This window comes from Amblyomma mixtum, chromosome 6, assembly GCF_055824585.1.
Source record: "Amblyomma mixtum isolate Tamu chromosome 6, ASM5582458v1, whole genome shotgun sequence".
NCBI classification, from domain to species: Eukaryota; Metazoa; Arthropoda; class Arachnida; order Ixodida; family Ixodidae; genus Amblyomma; species Amblyomma mixtum.
Window position 1 is genome coordinate 66,409,117 of NC_143017.1, and position 20,572 is coordinate 66,429,688.

Genomic DNA, 20,572 nt, shown 5'->3' on the forward strand with positions numbered 1-20,572 from the left:
AGGGACTGCCTCAAAGCTGAGAGCCGCGTAAAAGGCATTTAATACAGTTCAGAACTTGAAAATTTGCCATTTGTCATTGTCCACTGATCAACAGGGACACTACGGCTAAATGTACTGAACAGCTCTTCTTCTGCTGCCTCTCGTGAACAGCTTCTACGCAATGTCTTGGCTACTTTTTCTCTTCTAGAAAACGGAAAATCGGGGCGCTCTGCTTCGCACAGTTATCGGAGCTCACGACACTCCTCAGGTGAACGCACTTGTCCCGCAAATACAGCATTCACGCAGAGAAACACCGTGTGGCGACGCAAACAGGGCTGCTTCTCGCGCGTGCGCCACGCACCGCGCCGACGCGGCCGCCGGCCGGAGTACCACAACTCCCAGAGTGCATCGCGGCGGCGGTGGCGTAGCGCAACTGCTTGTGAAATCGGTCTATTGGTAGCGAGGTGCTGGAAATAGTAAGAGAATATGTCTACTTAGGGCAGGTAGTGACCGCAGATCCGGATCATGAGAGGGAAATAACTAGAAGAATAAGAATGGGGTCGAGCGCATATGGCAGGTTCTCTCAGATCATGAATGGTAGCTTACCAATATCCCTGAAGAGAAAAGTATACAACAGCTGTATCCTACCGGTACTCACCTATGGGGCAGAAACGTGGAGGCTAACAAAGAGGGTTCAGCTTAAGTTAAAGGTGCACTGAAGAGGAATCTGAACTCGTCTTTTTGCCGCGGGAACTCAATCTGCACGTTCCGAGCATCCTTAGAAACTTCGATTTATGGCCTGTGTGGCTGATTTTCCTAATTAAATCGAATTAACGTCGGGCTCCCGCCTTTTTTTTTAATTCTCCCTCGTACGGTGGGCGGAGTCGACCAACGCGTGGAGTGCCTTTCAGCCAGTCCCGCGGCGGCTTGCGGCTCTGCCATCGGCGGAGTAATACGTAGTAGTCCGTAGAAGCAAATAGTCCGCGCGTATTTTTATTTCTGCGGGCTTATTTTGCGGCTATATTATCTGCGAATGAAACTATTTATTCACGGAAACCTAAAAAACAAAATAAAGCGAAAGCAAAGCCTCCACGGAGCTGGCTGCAAGGCACGCCACGCGTTGGTCGACTCCACCCACCGTACGAGGGAGAATTAAAAAAAAAAAGGCGGGAGCCGGACGTTAATTCGATTTAATTAGGAAAGTCAGCCACACAGGGCAATAAATCGAAGTTTCTAAGAATGCTCGGAACGTGTAGATTGAGTTCCAGCGGCAAAAAGACGAGTTCAGATTCCTCTTCAGTGCACCTTTAAGAACAACGCAGCGAGCTATGGAAAGGAAAATGATAGGTGTAACGTTAAGAGATCGGAAGAGGGCGGAGTGGGTGAGGGAACAAACGCGGGTTAATGACATCTTAGTTGAAATCAAGAGGAAGAAATGGGCTTGGGCAGGGCATGTAATGCGAAGGCAAGATAACCGCTGGTCCTTAAGGGTAACGGAGTGGATTCCAAGAGAAAGCAAACGTAGCAGGGGACGGCAGAAAGTTAGGTGTGCGGATGAGATAAGAAGTTTTGCGGGGATACAGTGGCGGCAACTGACAAAGGACAGGGTTAATTGGAGAGACATGGGAGAGGCCTTTGCCCTGCAGTGGGTGTAGTCAGGCTGATGATGATGATTATGATGATGATTTAGCAACAATGTTGTTGTTATTGTCGCATTAATTCCAAGCTAACTGTTTCATGAGCAAGCGCCCTTTGCATTTGTTTTTAAGACCTTCGTGCCAGCTGACAGCAAAGGTATTGGAGGTATCTGTTGCTGCAGTAGCCGGTGTGGGTTCGAATCCCGCTCAAACATGTACGTTCTCAAGTATGTTCTATTTTCTCGAGTTTTCTCATGGTGTAGACGGATTAACAAAAACCTGCGGAGAAAGAGAGAAGTGCAGATGCAGCCGTTAAATGCATTCCTGCATTAAAAGCTTTTCAAAACTTCCCATCTTACATACTAAGTTCAAGAAAGAAAAACTTTCTACAATGTAATAAAGCCACTCCTTGTTATTGCCGGCACATTTTCGGAAGACTTCGTTTATATATTCGTGTAAACCCCAAAGCGCAGAACTGCGCTGGTTATGGTCTGCTGTGCCGGCAGCCGGAAGGAACAGCCTGGTTTCTTTTTCATATACAGTTCACTTTACAGCTGAGAATATGACGAAAGAGAAAAAAAGAACGCACATCTGATATGGCCGCGGCGCTGTTAGTTCAAGGCTTCAAACAAACCTCGTGCCTGACTTATGGCGTAAAATTTACACGCGTGCGTGTATTCAGGGCACACAGTTCACTGCTTGCCCCTTGGGTATCTGTCGTTCGTATTGAAGCCGTATAGGAGCACGGCTTAGTAGGTTAGATCAGGGAGACCGGCGCCAGTGCACTGTGCAGCGATGACAGTATGCATGTTACGATGCAGGGGAACCTGGAGTGGTCGGTGTCCGCGTAATCTTTAAGGAACTAAGACTTCTGCGCTTCCTTGCTAGACATAACACGGTGAATGGGCGCTCTCGAAGACTACTCTAATATCGTCAGGGGATCCAGGTATGTGATCAACGCCTGACTATGTTGTTAACGGTCCAGGCCTGATCCACGTTATCCAAGCCTTACCCACGCATCCACGTGATCCAGGCCTGACTGCGTGATCTATGATCCAGACCTTGTCCACATGATCCAAGCTCTACCAATGGATCCAGCCTAACTTTGTGGTCCATTATCCAGCCCTGATAAACGTTATCAGGGCCTTACCCATGGATCCATGTGATCCAGGCCTGACTTTGGTCCTAAGCTGAGAAAAGCAGCCCCATGTGTATCAGCTCTACGTAGGTGCTAGCACCATGAAGGTTATATTTCACTGCATCACGAAATCGAACGTGCATTGGAAGACGAACATGGGCTGCTGAATGGTAAAAGCAGCAGCATCTGCGTGTTCCCCGCGCCACACAAAAACCTCTCGTGTCAAAAGGCTATCTTGGCTGCTCCTTCTGTATGCACGGCGAAAGCTCGCGCCTGGACACTGTCAGGATGCGACAACAGCCATTTGGAGTCGCACGACGACAGCGCCCCACCACCGCCGTTGCTGTCGCCCGTGGCTCTCTAGAGTGCGCTTATATATGTACGCGCGTCTATGCACACAGACGCGTATAAGTGCGCGTCGCCAAAAGGGGGGCGCGGGGGAGGAGTGAGTCCGGGCGTCAAAGCCTGATAAATCTTTCGCTGAGGACCCGCGGCACGGTTTTCGGGCCTCGCCGCCGCCGCTCGCTGGGGTCCGGTGTCTAAATAAAGCCCCGCCGTTCCGCGCCGCCGTGTCCCAGTGGCGGGAGCGGGCCCCGTCTGGGCGGCAATTAAGCGCACTTTTCCCTTCGGCCCCTCAACCTCGACGGCGCAGAGTGCACGGCTATAGCTAACGCGGACGTGATAGCTAGCCACGCACTTCGGCGGCGTGTTTGTTTGCCTGTGTCGCGGCGTCAAGTTGGGGCTTCGATGCTGCGGACGGGATGGAGCAGCATCGGGCGGTGGCGACATCCGCGGCTAAAGAAAGCGTACGCTCGGAGTTAGAGGCGTGAGAGTTTATCTTAATGCTTCTGTACGGCAGCGGAACGTATATCACGATCCATTTATTCAGAGCACTTAGGCTCTGAGCTTCGGGTTCATTCGGCAACGTAGCCTGGTGGTCCGTGTGTCTCGTCGATCGGTGAAACCCTCGCTTCGTGCTCATTCCATAATTCGTGGGGCTTCAATCAATCAATCAATCAATCAATCAATCAATCAATCAATCAATCAATCAATCAATCAATCAATCAATACATTTGCAATTGGGCAGTACAGTTCCTGGAGGAGCATGTTGATGACCTACGCCTACCACGCACTTGTTACGCATACTACGCTAATTTTCCCTTGTTCATGTAAAGTTCATGTAAACGGCTGTTACTGATGTAACATTGCCGCAATTTCTGGTTCTCCTGCTTCTTGCGGAAGATCATTCTGGATGACTATCCTGGGAATTAATTGGCCTTTTTTGTTCTATCTTTCCCCTTCTGCCCCTCCCGTCCTGGACCTTATACGTTCGATCCGGTCCTCAGGAGGCGGCGGCGGCGGTGGGGGCACGGAGCCCGCGCTGGCGGCGGCTGCGGCAGCGGCGGCTGCGCAGGACGCCAGCGGGATCCGCCGCTACCGGACGGCCTTCACACGCGAGCAGCTGGCACGGCTCGAGAAGGAGTTCTGCCGCGAGAACTACGTGTCCAGGCCCCGGAGATGCGAGCTGGCGGCCACACTCAACCTTCCCGAAAGCACCATCAAGGTATACCCGACTTACACAGTAGCACATAAATCTTATGTATCATTCGCCCAATCTGTCGGATAGTTGCACAATCTCTGGCAATGCTGCTGCCTCGTTTACGGGGCAAAAGCAACATGTGCCAGCATGTGATTTCTTAGACCATGGTACAAGTATCGTGACCAATCCTTTGGTCGTTCCCTTTCGTGCCTTTCTTCTCAGTAAGGTTATTTTTTGGCATGGTATGGTGTGTGAGGTTTAGCGTCCCAAGGCTACTCATGGGATATGAGATACGCCGTAGTGGAGAAGTTTTACGGATTAATTTTGACCACCATGGGCTCCTCACATCACAAGGGCATTTCTGCACTTCTCCGGTAGCGAAGTGCAACCACCGAGGCCGGGGTTATTTAAAGATAAATTTAATTTTTGTTGAAATTTATTAAATTGTTTGTATGGGGCTTGGTATTACCTCTGGCAAACTTCTTCCCTGACCATCCATCAGGATATTGAGGTGTCCACTGTCCGCTGTGTGAATTAGAAAAACAACCTGCCACCCCGATTATTCGTGAAGAGTGGAACTTTCATTCCTGTAGTCAGACTGAGTCGCAGACGTGCATACGAACGAGTACAAGTGACGCACAAAGAATTTTCTCTGCTTTTTTTCTTGTAGGGAACATAACGCGTGCTCTCGACGAAGCAACTCATAGTTTCCGGAATAAACACTCTGCCGCGGGACTCCATATTCTTAACCGCAAGTGTGAATGAGCATTAGACTTTGCTCCACTAGGCTGCCACCCTGGCCGATCTCTACAATGCTTTTGATATATGTAGAGGTAGCCAAATCTGCCCTACCCGATTTCCGTCATCTCTTGTCTCTGTACAATTTGCAACCCCCCCCCCCCCCCCAAAAAAAAAAAAAAACAACAACTGTACTTTACCTTCTCACATATTCTCATTCGAGGGGAACAATTCTGAGATATCTTACAGAGAATGCGATCTGAGGGCAGAGTGGGTAAGAGTGGCGTGATCGGTCCGAATTTAAACAAGGTAATCACTCAGACAACTTATCCAGGAGACAACATGGGAACAGATGAGACTTGATACCTTGGTAAGGAGGCTATAGGTTCCTTGGCGTCGCGCACTTTGCCCAGTTATTTCATCCGTGGACGCCAGAACATGTCTTTTAAGTTATTCACTTTTTTTTTCCTTGTGTCAGCAGTTAATATATGCGACGTCGAAGAAAGCTGTTTTGTCGATACCTTTTCCAAGTTTTCCTTTTCACCCCACCCACCTTTCTCTGACATCACTTTGCACGAACATCGTTTTGATAGGACTGCGTGTTTCTGTCGGCTTTCTAACCGAAAAGCGTGCTTAAAGTCCGCAATGGCACTGTACTTAGCTGATAAGTTAAGCGTGCGGCAAAAGCTTCGAGAATGTGTTTGTATAAGGTGTTTCCTGTTTTTTTCGCACTGTCTTGGGCTGGAGCTATTTTAGAGGCCAGCCGAAAACACTCGAGTCAGCGCACTTACAGGGCTAAAAACGAACACCAACCGATCATGGTTCTCTCCTTTGCGACGGAGTTGATTTACGGGTGTGTGTCATCTTGGTGCTGAGCCAAAGCAGTATACGTCATACACCAGCACTGTATAGCTTGTGTCCCCGTCTTGTTTTCCACCGGGAGTACTTACGGCGAGCTGTAGCCGATGAAGATATTTCTGCGTGCGTCAGGGTGCAAGCTGGGACTTTTACGACTTCCTAACGACAATAAGAACCCTGAAAAACTATATTCTAGAGAATTTGGGCCAACTTTTCGTGGCAGAGAGATGCTGTACGGAATTTCTCTTGCAATTCTTGACACCTCAGATGGCTGTGCACGCTTCAGAGCTAACTTCAGTCTTTGTAAGAGTAGTAAAGAACTTTTCAGTGCAGAGATTGAGGATTAGGGACACATCTAGAAATTTGGGCGCATACCAATTTTTTTTTTTCTTGGAACCTTTCAGTCCTAGTGATACGACGGAGAGATTAACTGTAAACTGAGGCAAGATATTTTAGTTTTTCGCTTAGTCAATATAAAAGACGGCGTGACGCACACGAGAAAATGCGCTGTCGACTAGTGCCATTTAGTGAACTGAATTGGTGCCACATAGTGTGGGGTCCTTTTCTCGTAGAACAGGTGAACCTTGCCTTAAATTGGCTCTAGTAGATTTCATTTCATTTACGAGATCGAAATAGCATTTTGTACAGTCCCCATATTTCAAGAAAATACGAGCACTTTGGAAACTTTTCTTTTGTAGTTTCATCTCATTTCCCTTTCGTCGTCACTTGTACTTGAATAAACCACAAATCCGAATTGCGTATTGTCGAAAGCATGTTGCGGCGATGTCGTGTTTTCTTAGCATCGGCGAACACTACAATAACCGAAATCTAGGGTTGCGTGTGTGGTTGATGTAATTCGCTTATTCCCGGCTAATTCTGCATTCCTTGGTCGCAGTCCCTTTCCATTCGTCTTGCGCATTCCGGTATAGTGCACTGGTAGTCTCAGATATTTTCTCATTGCCGCGCATTGTATACGCAAAAGATGTTGAGAGTAATCGCACCCGCAAGTTGGTTCATCGTACTGAGTAACATACAATTTATTTCGCAGCATACTAAAAAGCAGACCAGAGAACTCGAGATATCCGTTCTCTCTCACTGCCATTGCCTTCTTGCCTCGAAAACGTGCTGTTTGATTGCATTGCAACCAAGCTCTTCTGATGTTCATCTAGCGTTCACTTTTCAGAATTACTGATGAAAAAATTTCTGGAACTTCAAAAGCATAGCCTGAGGGGCGAGTTGGTGCATGATGATGTTGGTGCATGACAGTTGGTAGTGTGCGCATGTGGTGTCCCCTCTCGTGTTAGTGTCCTTGTTGCGCCGCCGTTCATTTCAACATTTCTGGAACACTTGAATTATCGCTCAACTCTCTTTTTCTTTCACAGGTGTGGTTCCAGAACAGGCGCATGAAGGACAAACGGCAACGCATGGCTCTGGCGTGGCCGTACGCAGACCCGCACTTTGCCGCCTACATGCTGAACGCTGCCGCCGCAGCCGCGGCCTCCGGCGCCGCGGGCTACCCGTACGCCCTCCCCTTCCCCTACTACACGGCCGCGGCAGCAGCGCTGTCTCCGCTGGGACGCTACCACCCGTACACCGCGGGCCCGCCCAGGCCCCCGTCGCCGAGTATGCAGCTGGGAGCGCCCGGCGCCCCGTTCCCCCGGTCGCCCGCCGACACCGTGACGGCCTCGTCGCCCGCTGCGGCGGCGACTCCATGCGCCTGCCCCTACATACCGTACCCCGGCACGCCGCTGCCGCCCAACCAACAGCCACCTCCGACGACGACGACCGCGACGACGACGTCTGGCCGGTCTCCGCCGTCTCGGGTCATCGCGGCTCCCGAACCGATCACCTTGACGACAGCCACGACGGAGACTTCCGCCGTGAAGCCGAGCCTGTTCCGGCCATTCAAGACGGACTCCGAGAAGGCCTGACTCGTCACCGCTGCCGCTGGCCGAACTACGGTGATCGCGATGGCACGTCTTGGAGAACGCCGGACGGACGGTGAACGAATGCGTGCTGTGACGCTCTGACGGCGGGCCGTTGGCTGGATTGAGGACTGGCAGTCGCAGATTGCTGTGCTGACTGGTGGTTTGCTTGGGTCGCAAACGGGACACAATGCAGAAGACCGGTGCCAGATGTGCCTGCGTGCAATCTGCGAGGCAGTCAGCATCGAGGTAGTGCGGGCTGAACGCGGCCTGCACTCTCGCTTGCGGAAAATGAGAGCCGCTTGAAGGCACCGGTGCAGGTATACCGGAAAAACAGAGTGGACTTGCGCAAGATCTTACGCCACCTCTGGACGCTGCACCGATTTCCGTGGCTCGTCATGTCACGAATGTGGGCGAACTTACCCTGTGAACGGAAGTTGATACCCTCAATATTATTCATCTTGGGGTTTCTTCTGTTAGCTTCCGGTTGAAACAAAGCTTCCTAATGGACATATGCATTGGCCCCGGCGCTAATTCCAGCGGCCCGACCCACATCTTGAGAGCGAAGCGCCGAAGATCGCCTTGCCTTAGCTTAGCCACTCATTATTCCAGATGTTGCGCACATCTATTTATGAGAACTAGGGAAGATGTGACACCTTGAGCGTATCTTAATACCGAAAGAAACGCAAAACTGACGCAAAACTCCTTTTCCGTCAGGAATCTCAGTCCTTGCAGAGCGCGCTCAGAAATGCAGTATTGTTCTCAAAAAGCATTAATCCTGATACGTCGAGCTTCCCGTGTCTGTCAGATGAATATGCAGGTCACTCGACACGAAATGCTCTTCCACGCTCTTCCACGCAACGCTCTCGGACAAGTTTTCCATACAAAGTGGGCCACTCAGTGAAGTGAGGCAGTCATGGTTTCTGGAGCGACGCTCAGCAAGCCCTGCGCGACATGTGCAATCTTCTCAGTATGTGGACGAAACGGAACAGTGATTTGAGCGTGTGCAACGTGAGCGCATGCTGTGCGCTGACTTTACGCCGAACGCCACTCCACGCGCACTGACATCGCCTCTGGTTCTTACACCTGTATCCGGTGTGAACTGTTCGCCGCACTTCCAAAGACAAGATGAGCGCACAGAATCAGAGGACAATTCGTGAAGTGCGCGAAAGGACAGTTATAGTAGACTTTTTGCCACCTTGGCGCCTGCCTGTGGAAGCCTGGTTCCAACTTGCAGTAAAATCAGTGCATTGTACGTGCCTGGTGTGGAATCCCTTGCTTGTTTGAAAGCTTCTGCTACCAGCAGTAAATCAGATCGGCAGTGCGCTATATACAGGGTGCCCCCGCTAACTTTAGCCAGGAGTTAAAAATAAGCCGAGGCATTCTAAGACGACGTGCGCAAATGCATGTCGCTGGCTGTTGTGTAGAGCAAGTCACAGTTTTTTCATATTATGCTTAATTCCGTAATTAGTGAAGATCAATTAACCAACTTCGCAAGCAACTAAGTTAGGCAGAAATTACAATCAGAAAGTTGTAGAACTACCCGCACAACATCCGATTGAAGTTTTGAACTTTCCATCTGTTAAGTATTAGATATTTTCCGCTGACTGCAGATGCCCGCGAAATACAAAAAAAAAAAAAAATACCACGTGACATGCCCGCTTGCGCACCGCGATTGCAGTGCTCTCGAACGTTCAGTCTAAAGCAGAACAGATCATTTAGCCAGACGTGCTGTGGCTTAAAAGATTACAGGGCATCGACGTAGGTGCTGGCTGTGCGAATTACACCAGCGGTATGATCCCCTCGCGGTGGTTCATGACAGCGACAAGCAGACGCAATCCTTATCGCTTGCGTTGGCGTATATCTCGCAGTCAGCGTCTGCGTCGATGCCCTGTCACCTTTAAAGAGCACGTGCGGCTAAATGATCTGTTAGGTTGTGCGTGGAACGTTTGAGAGCACTGCAATCGTGGCGCGCAAGCGGGCGTACCACGTGGTACTTTTTTGTGTTTTGCGGCCATCTGCAGTGAGGGGGGAACCTGTACGAGTGCTCCGAAGACCACGCTCTCGTGTTATCGCGTTTCTTTTGATTCCGACAGTACACAGCATGTGAATGGATTTCGTTTTATGTACTACGCTTCTGCAATGCTATAGTTCTGCGTACGTGCAAGTAGATATACCTGAACACATTGTAACATGTCAACTTCGCTCTACGTTCTTAAATGTGTCGTTTTGAGCCTTGACTTTCAAGGGACAGTAAGGCGAAACATCGGAAAAAGAAAGCAGCAGACGATGATGTTCCATTTTATAAGGTAAGTTTTTTTTTTTTATGGTGCTATCATGTAACTTACTTTCCGTGAAATCCAGGCGCGAATAGTCATATCAACTGTGCAGTCGTGTGCAAAAGTGGAGATACCACGCGAATGGCGGTGACTGCGATTTTTCTGTGTACAAAGTCGTGCCTGCAAAGCAACTACGAAGCAGCTGCAGCACTTACAAATATGGTCAAGTAACTTCAGAGGAAAAAAGTAAGTTGCCGAAAGCAAATCAATATTTCACCATAATGTGGATTTTGTTTTAAAAGGGGTAGACAAGATAATACACTGACAGACCTCACAACGCAGCTGCCCCCTTCTCTTACATTACCGTCCCTTCGACTATACTGGGCGTTGGGAATGAGGCTTCTGACAGAAAGGATATCTACTCTCTGTTCATGCGTTATAAGGATAAACTGCTACACGCTGGCTCAGTTTTGACACTCGAAGGGGTACATAGCGTACGCGACATGATATCGCGTACCGTGAGCATTGCATAGCTGAAAGCAAATGATGACACAAATAGCTCAATGCACCACATTGACCGTGAGGAGTTATTGGGTCGTCTCATCTGTTATAAAGTAAGGTTAAAGCTGGCTAGTTGCAAAGACGCAGTGAAAACCCTAAAATTTCTTAAAATGCAAGAACTGCAAGCTTGTGAAAGACAGTAGCCTCGACAGGAACGCCTCTCAGGTGCATGTCTGTTTTGTGCGGACGTTTGTGCGTTTCGTTCAAAGTCTGCAAGCTTTCTGTTTGGTCTCTCCAGGTATGAGCGGTTCGTGCTTCTAGTCTTGAGGCCCTCTGGAAACACAATCGCAGGTATTCAAAACTACTTAAAAGGGCTCCCGGAAGACTACCTTACTTTTTTTTTCGCAAGCGGCGCCTTATCTTAAACCTTTGTCTAGGTCGTAATTTCTCGCTTACCTTAAAGCGCATTTTCATTACTACCGTGACCGGAGACCCTTTCTGTACCTGTCCTTTTTGTTGGAGCAAAAAGGTTAAGTGCTGACAACACAGCGTGCAAAACGAGAAAAAAAAAAAGATAAGCAGGGAAGCAAGGAAGCTCTAAGCGCAATTTTAGGCTTTTTTTTTTTTTTGCCTCCCAGAAACCAGCCTTCTCACGTTTTCTTTTCCAAGCGCGGCATCACTGTCAAGGAAGCGCCGACATATTTCAACACCGCGCTCGTAGCGACGACTCAGGTGAAATCCTTTGAGTCAAACACGCCGCACAATTTCGTGGGACAGCTTCAGAGCTCAAAAAATCCCCCCCCCCCCCCCCTCCCCTCGGAAGTCCCGGCACCCACGGTCAGAAGCGGCGTGTTTGTTTCGAAATGGGCTGTCGTTATGGGAGGAAAGGGTGAGGGGTCGTCCCGGTGGAAGTCCCGCCGACTGGATGCGTCGGCTCGCGGTCTGCACACGACCGCGAAATTGGCGGTGGTCTGAGGGACGAAGAGGCGCCTTCCCGCCGCCGGGACCATTCTTCCCAGGCTGCGGACGACAAAGGAAAGCCGGGAACGAGCGAGGCGACGTCGGCTGGGAACGACGATGCGCTATTCCGCCCCCGAGGAGAGAGCTTGGGAAAAAGACAAGCGTTGTTCGAGGGTTCGAGTCGGCGGCGGCGTAGCACTTAGCAAGATTGGTCACGTTGGTCGTTCGGTGACATTCTAGGCTGAAAAAAAGAGAGAAAAAAATGGCAGAAAGACAGAAAGATGGGGCTTTCTTCTGCTGACCCTCGTGTATATGTTGACGTCTATGTTTTGTCCGTCATGCCAAAAAAATGTTTCAAGGCAAGGAGCGAGCTGCGTGTACTTCAGAAATGTCTTCACAGTGGCATATATCTTGATGCAATTAGCCAGCATGGTGCCCGAATGTTTCGGTGCATGACATTTTTACTGCGCAGGTGTTTCGTAGGGGCGGATGTCTTTCGATGCAGTGGAGCTCTGCCGCAAGGGTATCCCCTTCTCCCCATTAGGGAGCTTTAGAATGGGGTGACCCTATTGGTAAGGGTGCTAGGGCAACAGCGGGGTGCCAGTTTGCAGGCGGAGGTCAATAACCTGAGGGCGTTATTGTCCTGCGCCTGCGCAATGACGCCTCTGTATTCTCCTATCTTCCTCATCGATAGGGTCGCCCTGTTCTAAAAGTCTGTTCTTTTTTCTGAAGACGGTATTTTTTGGACCTCTTGATCTTGAGACGGAAAGGTTGCTCACATGGAGGACTCTACGAGGACCAGATCAATGTACTTGCAACGTGAAAGATAACGGCCCCGTTTGCATCAGGAACTGGTGCGACAAACGACGTACTGAGGTAATGTGCACAAAACGAATAAGAGTCGAGGGGAGGAATCTTGGTCCGTTAGCCAACGTTTCGACAAAAGGACTTTTATAGGTGAGGGCAAGTCCTCTTGTCGAAACGTTGGCTAGCAGGCTGATTCCTACCCCCAACTCATATTCGTTTTGTTTTGTGTTGTCAAGAATCACATGCAATCATTCCCCTCAAAATATATAACTATGTAAGGCGGCCCATGCACGATGTTAATCATCCTTACCCTGTCGAATTCAGTGCGAGCATAATCAGCTGACACCCGTACACCTCACATTTGTTGATAACAAAGCGCGCAGAAAACGGCGAAGCCGAGAAAAAGAAAGACAAGCGCGAACTTTCAACTGGATTTTATTCGAAACATGGGCCGAAATATATAGGAACATGATCGGGATGAAAAACAAGAAGAAAAAAAAACAAATGGCTTACGACACAAAACCAAAGTCAAGTTGTCACGCGGTAAGGACACAGATATCGAGAATGGATTACCAACTAGCCCAAACCAACACCTTACTAAACCTCCCATCTGCCATCAGAATTAGCCGCCGAGGCAGGAAAGGAGCGTAAACTGAGGCATCTTTGTTCGTGTGAACATATAGGCGCTTAACTGGCAACTCTCCCGTGTAGCTTTTGCCGTGTACCAGAAATATTTTATCTCAGCAGCTTGCCCTGAAAGATTTATGCACTTTTGAAAGCGTAGTCAGGGGCAGATAACCGTACCTACCTCTTTCACTCGCCTTCCTAAAAGGGGTAGCTCTCGGCTTTTGCTGGTCTTTCTGGCTGTCTGAGCGCCATAGAAGAGCTTGGACGGAAACAGCAAAACGTAAAGAAAGGAAACAAAATTGTATTTACCAAGCTATGGAAAATAGGGCAAGAAAGACTCGAACGTCAATCCGAGAAGATACCGTTTGCAATCTGCTTGATGAAAGGTTATAAGAGAATAAAAATACGAACCCATCAGAAAAGCGGGGAGAGCATACAGCGAACGCACATCCGAGGAAGTAAGCTGCTTCAGATAGAGATCGAAGAAAATTACACTTTAGTTGAACCTTGATATATCGAGCTCGAATGGGATTGCAAAATATTTGGATATATCGGGAATTCGATATATAAAAATGGCGAAAGAAAATATTTTGTCTAACCTAGAAGCAAGAATACATTTCACTCACGCATGACGCGTTCTCGCAGCGACGTGTTGCCCGCCGTCGTGTTGGCAGCGCACCGCTCGCTAGCCGTTTCTATGCATATTCTACTGCGCAGTGAATCTGCAGCGGAAGATGGTTTGGGACCAGCCTATTATAAGATGCTTGATCCTGTTACCGGTTAGCTAAGTATACAGTAATCTCATTAAAACTTGCGTACGGTTTATTTCATCAACGACATCGGCAGCGAAGCATGCAGGCGAGGGCCGTTGCAGGAGCTTAGTTAGGTTGGCTTCACCGCATGTCAGCCATGTTGCGTGGAAAATGAGTGCAAGAGAGCACATGTCCCCTCAGGTGCTCCTTACTTACCTCGTCACGGCCACAGCGGGTAGGTTGTGATGACGCCACAAGCTCACGTGACCTAGCTGGACCACCTGCTTAGAAAGGCGAGCGGGTATCCAGGCAGCCTACAGCTGCCACAGCAATGCCTGGGATTTTTCGCTCACAAAGACGAGGCCGACAAAGCCGACACCGAATTTTCTGGGGTACGGGGCCTTTACGCTATTACGTTAATAATTCGTTACATTCTAATTAGCTCTACCCTGGCCCGACATATGGCTTTCCCATACAAATAAACGGGGAACGTAGAATTTCTTGAATTAGACAACCGCTGCACTCTCTAAGATGATATCTGAAAATCAAATTACAAATATTAGCCAACTCAATAAAAGAAGCCGAATTTCAGCTTAGGCCTTCAGCAATTGTCATAAAGCGCAAAGTGCTAAAAATTTTCGGTCTTCGATTTTACATTTTCATAAAAACTGGTAAGGAACACGCTGAACAGCTGCAAACTGCGATCCTTAAAACGTCGAAACAGGACAGATGAAATCATTTCTGCTGCACCACCTTGTGAAGGTCTTGCTTATATATTATTTAAAAAAAAAAAAACACGGAACAACGTTGAACGCAGTATATTTATCAGTATTAAGGACGTTAACGAATCTAGCCTTCAGAGAATTCTAGGGTAGGGTGCGCAATCGTATACAGTCTCGACCAGGTTTTAGTTTAGCGCTGTAACGTTTCAGGAAAAATAAAAGCACGAGAGGACAGCTATAGCGAATAGGATGTCTGACGGCATGGATTCTCTATGAAATCTCGATGCAAGGGCAAAATGATAACTTCTCAAAGCTGTGTCCGGAATGCTCTAATATGAAGCAATTGTTCCATCTCAGTATACGTTATAACTTGAGAAATAAAATGAGAAGCTGTCCTGCAGGATGAGACAGAGAGAATAGTTTTACTTTGTATATTAAGGTTTGTCCACTGCTCGTTTGCTGTATAGCCTTGAAGCAGGATCACTAGGCGTGGGGACAACATTTTGCGCTGCGTGAAGTTCAAAGGGTTGAGCGACCAAGGGTCCGCACATTTGGGGAAAAGATTGCGTGCGCAACTTATTTTGACGTTGGTATTACCGGTGACTGCTTGTGACATAAGAACTAGAGCGCAGGTTTGGGTGACAGGCTTGACGACGATCTTACATATTGCCATGTATCATTGTAGTGTCCGTTCGTTCGCGCTCAATGCCGCAGGAACGGGGCGTTATCATTTTTGTTCGTGACGCGAGAAGCGACCGGACTAATCTCGATTGATCAGAGCCATGAAGAACTGCATCTACGTTTTTCCAGATTACTGTAGTTGATTTTGACCTGTTATCTTGAAGTTGCCGGCTTTAAATTGAGCGATGCAGCGAGCGGCGGGCATTCGACGGCAGGCGCCATTCAGCCCAAATAAAGAGCTTCGTTTGCAAGTTTTGTTGATGTCTTTCTGACCGCTGGACTGCCGTCGCTACAACGTTACGGTATCAATACTTTGATATTTGTTTACATGATAATCGAGTAGAGAATGCAACAAAATCGTATAATAAAGGTGTACCAGAGCAACGTCCAAAGCCTTTGCGTATTAGTCACCCATTCGTGCAACAAATGTCAGTCCAAACGCTTGCCAAATACTCGATCGGATTTGTCACAAATGCATGAGCCCAATATTGCGGGTTTCATACTGAACTTAGCTGTCGATGCAAACGAAATTCGAAAAAGACTTCTGTTTTTTTTTTTTGTAAATAGTGTACAAAGCTCTCCCCTGTCCTTTCTTGCTATCGCTCCCCTCTATACTCTCCTCACTATCCTCTCCCTTTCCTTTTCATTTCCGCCGGCCGCAGCTCGGGTGCTTAAGATATTAGATAGCAATTGCCGCGGCCGGCAACAGTCTTTTGCTTCACCTTTTTATTTTTTTTTTAAATAAACCACTACCTACCAATGAGAATTTGGCTCACCTCGAAGAACACCAGGTAGTCGAAGTCAGTCCTCAGCTCAGAGCTACGGCGCGTATTTTAGAGCCCTTCGTTTTTGGGCAAAGCCCCGAGAAGATTCAGTGAGAGTTGGGTTAAACCCGATTTCTACCCTAAAACACGCCTCGGAGAAAATCTACCGAAACGCTGTGAACAGCTCACGGGAACTAGTGGACACCTAGAATCTATTGTAAAGAGGTATTTTCTTTTAATTACAGATGGTTTTAAGCCATTTTTCATCCCTGTTAACCACAGCGTGGTTCCACCTTGTGATATGTAAAAAAAAAGCATATGTGGAACGATGTGATGCGACAGTTCGGCGTTAGCAATAATTGTTCGTTTTTGCTTCTACAAGAATGGCTTTCCAGTTGCGTCTTTGAACTGCAGTTCGCTCGTCGCTTTTTCGATAGTGTTGCGTGGGCACTCGTGAGTGGAGGCGTCTGAAGGGTAGCAGTTAGTGGATAGGTGGTGGGTAGGGCCTTCTGAAGGGTGTAGTTAGGTGGTTAGTAGCGGGTGAGCTTCTGTGGTGTAGGTGGGTCAGTTGTAGTTGGGCGACAGGTTGGTGGGAACAAAGGTGGGTAGGTAGTGGGTGGAGGCCATCTAGAGGGTTGAGGTGGATGTTTGGTGTCGGGCGAGCTTCTGGAGGGTGAGCATTGGTTCTTTAGTGGTGGGTGGATTGGTGTGGGCATAGGTGGAGGGCAAAGGTGGGTGGGTGGTGAGCTCCTGGAGGGTGGCGGCGGCCAGGCGGTATCATACAGCACCAGACAGATTTTGCCAAAGTGAGGTTATTATGCTAACGCATTACTATCCTTTCTATAATACCCCTGGATTATGGCTGTTGAAGAGAGCCTCCAGAAGACTAGTACTGATCAGACTTGTTAATGGCATCATTGTACCAAGTGTTGCTCATGCTAACAGCACCCTACTTTAACACTCTCGTGTGTACCAAATTGCTACTGTGATGTTGAAAGATTTTTTTCTCAGTGTTTAGCACTCTATAAAGGCAGATGTGCGGGTGCAGCGCATATGCAAAGCTATGTTACCGTAATTGCGCGCTTAATGAGCCCAATGGCATAATCAACGCACGTACGCTTTCTTCTGCGCACAGTCTTATTATTAGATTGAACAACAGCAGGCTTCCCTTTTGGAACGCCGAAAGAACGGCGCAGTATATATAAAGAGCTACCTGTTAAAAGTAAAGACTGATACACCCCTTCACCTCTGTACCTCACCCTACGAAGAGCCAGCAAGAGTTTTCTGCGCGGCATCCGAAAACCAATAGAAACCACGCCTGCCAACAAGGATTCTCTGTTCGATTTACGATACTAAGGATTGTAGCAACTTGTTGAGGCTGGGATTCGCTCAGAAATGCTGTGAGTTGTGCTGGAGCGAACTTTACAGGGATACGGTGGTCGCAGCTGGCACGGGACAGGGTTAAATGGAGAGATACGAGAGAGGCCTGTGGCCTGCAGTGGGCGTAGTCAGGGTGCTAATGATCGTGATGATGAGTGTGTCCTCTGTGGAGAGCATCATATGTAGGCTAATAAACGGGTTATACGTGCGTGTTTAAGATTAATGCTGCTGACAATGTTCTCCAGCACAGAAACCATGCTGAAGAGTTTTTTTTTTTATTTAGGTGAGTCATGCTGGATGATTTACTTCGCCAGCTTGATTTTTGTCCGCTTTGAAGGCTTTTAATTTTTCAGCATATTTTACCCGGCGAAATGAACGCATCCATCATATTTTCAAAGATATTCTGAAAAAGAAAAGTGCATTCATTATAGGGGTAAATACGCTGCTTTAGACGAAAAAAGAAAGGAACTGCAGTGAAGTAAAAAGAAATGCATGATTTAAAACGGTCTCTCCAGCTGAAAGAAGCCATATGTAGACTGCTTGTAGAAATATTAAGTGTAAATTAAATATCCCATATCCGGCATCACAGTAGAGCAGCGTTAATGATTGTTTTTAGGGATAAAAACAACCAGAAAAAAAACACGAATGTTTGTTATTTTTCGAAACACCTGATTCCTACTCGAAACACCTGATTCCTACTCGACTTGCACAAACACACCATTACGGCGTACCTCATAGCCTGAGTCGCTTTGGGACTTTAAACCCCATAAACCAGCCAACAAATACACATGAAAAAAAACAAAAAAATCCCGAAAACGAAGGTTCTTGCGCGTATTGAAGCACATGGTTCTGCCTTGACGCGTAAAACTGCGTCATTTAGTGATGAGAAAGAGTGGCTCTGCGTCTGTACTCGAAAACGGTGACGGGTCCTAACAACTGCGTCCAATCCAGGTGATTGGCTGGGCAGCCTATGGTGAACACCAAAGGAGGTCTTTGGATACGACAAGCTGTCGGTTTAGTTGGCGTTGCATCGTTGTTAAGCTGCGCTTGTTAATCTACGCGTGCTTTTTGTGGTCTGTCCTCGTGCTTCTTGGGCCATTTTATTATTTTATTTATTTACGGACTTACTGCGGACCATGGTTAGGGCCAAGCAGGAAGGACACTTAACACAGCAAATAAGAAAGCAAATAAAATGATACAAAATACAGAGCAATTCACATGGCAATTCACAGCACAAACGGCACTTACAACGTAGTGAATTTGCAGCGTAATAAAACCTTGAGACATACGAGGAGCTTTAGGTGTAATACAAAAGATATACATAATTTGCAGGGAACCAGTCTACATAGAAGACACTTGAAACAGTCGAGGAGCCTGCAGCTCAATAAAAAAATGCGACTCATAAGGAGTACGAGGCCTATCACATTTCAGCCGCCGCGCTGGCTCAGTGGTTATGGTGCTCGGCTGCTGACCCGAAAGACGCGGGTTCTATCCCGGCTGCGGTGGTTGAATTTCTTTGGAGGAGAAATTCTAGAGGCTCGTGTACTGTGCGATGTCAGTGCACGTTAAAGAACCCCAGGTGGTCCAAATTTCCGGAGCCCTCCACTACGGCGTCTCTCATAGCCTTAGTCGCTTTGGGACGTTAAACCCCATAAACCATAAACCAAACCAGCCTATCACATTTCAGGAATACTTGCGCTAGTCCATGCAACTGTAATTATACCTGGGCAAACAGTTCCAGTCAGCGACGGTGCGAGGGAAGAAAGAAAACTTATGCAAGTTTTTTTTTTGTCCAAAAGATGGCGATAATAAACTACTATGGTAGTGTCGAGTGCTTCTAGCACACGATGGAATTAAATATTGAGGCGGATCAAGTCCAAGCCAGTTGCTTAGTAGCAAGGAAAAAAATTGTAAACGAAAGTTTTTTCGCCGCTTTTCTGGACGCGGTATATCGTGAGTTTGCATTAATTAGTAAGGAGAATCGGATATCAGAGATTTTGAGAACACAAACCTCAGAGCTTTCCTTCGCGCTTTTTCAAGCTTCCTTACATTCGATGTTGTGCGGATCCCAGACTATGCACGCGTATTAAAGCTTTGGCCTGATTAAAAAAAAAGATAGCTGAGAAGTTTTACAATGGATGGAGAATTTCGGAGCTTATGCTCCTGGAAACACAGTTTTCTAAATGCTGCTGCACAGATATTGTCAATATATGCATTCAAAGATGTAAACGTCACCCCAAAGTATTTGACAGGAGTGACTTCCTTCACCTCAGAAGACCCGAGGTTATAATTATATTCTATAGGATTCTTTTTACGTGTAATGCAGATGGAAAGAGTTTTCTCCGGATTAAGAGCCATGCCCCAACAGTTGTATCAGTTTAAAATGTTTCCAAGGGTAGCATTGGGGTCCCTTTGGTGTTCATTGTTACCAATTTCACGAAATAATATGCAATAATCGGCGCATAATCGGATCTGAACATCCGGATAAACTTCATCTACAATGTCGTTAATATATAACAGAAACAGTAATGGCTTCAGGACGCTTCCCTGGAGCACACCAGACGTGACGGGAATGGAGCCGGATTGTTGCCAGCCAAGTGCTACGTATTGGTGCCGGTTACTTAGTCACTTATCAAGAAATGAAGATCTGTGGGAGACCAATTCGTTGTAATTTGTTTAGTAGCCTATTGGGAGGAATTACATCGAAAGCTTTGCTAATGTCTAAAAAGAGTGCATCAATCTGGCCGTTCTTGTAGAGGACTAAGGCGAAGGACTGGACTACAGATGCAAGTTGCGTCACAGTACAGTATCCTTTTCGGAAGCCTTGTTGGCAATTTGATATAACTGAGTTTTGCTCTAAAATCTCGTGAATGCGAGTGGCGATAACTAATGCCGTAAGTTCGCAGCAAGATGACAGTAATAATTTGGGTCGACAGTTTTCGAATCGAATTGCTTAGAAATGGGCATGACTCGTGCTGTCTTCCATTCACCGTGGTACTTTCCCGATCCACAAAGATGTACGAAGGATAATGGCGAGGAACTTGGCAACTGATTCGGCATACCTACGAAGAAACACGTTTGGAATATCGTCATGTCCAGAGGAATTTTTAGTTTTCAGGTTTTAGAAGCATAGAAAACACACCTTTATAAGTTATGAAATTCACCTCAGACAGATGAGCTCTCGTGACGCTCAGTGTGGATATGGCTACAAGACAGAAAAAACACCTTGGAAGAAATTGAAGTGGTGAGAAATGGCCCTATGATCACTTATTATTTTACACGCA

At 47.6% G+C, this 20,572-nt stretch overlaps 1 protein-coding gene across 1 annotated transcript in view; it reads left to right on the forward strand.

Moving 5' to 3' along the window:
• The window catches only part of eve (homeobox protein even-skipped), a 34,997-nt gene extending 25,956 nt beyond the window's left edge, over positions 1–9,041 (forward strand). The window contains exons 2-3 of the mRNA XM_089550446.1: positions 4,101–4,318; positions 7,273–9,041. Coding sequence (XP_089406572.1) covers positions 4,101–4,318; positions 7,273–7,821 — 767 coding nt within the window. The 3' untranslated portion in view covers positions 7,822–9,041. The remainder of the gene's footprint in view (positions 1–4,100; positions 4,319–7,272) is intronic.
• The last annotated feature ends 11,531 nt before the right edge of the window (positions 9,042–20,572 follow it).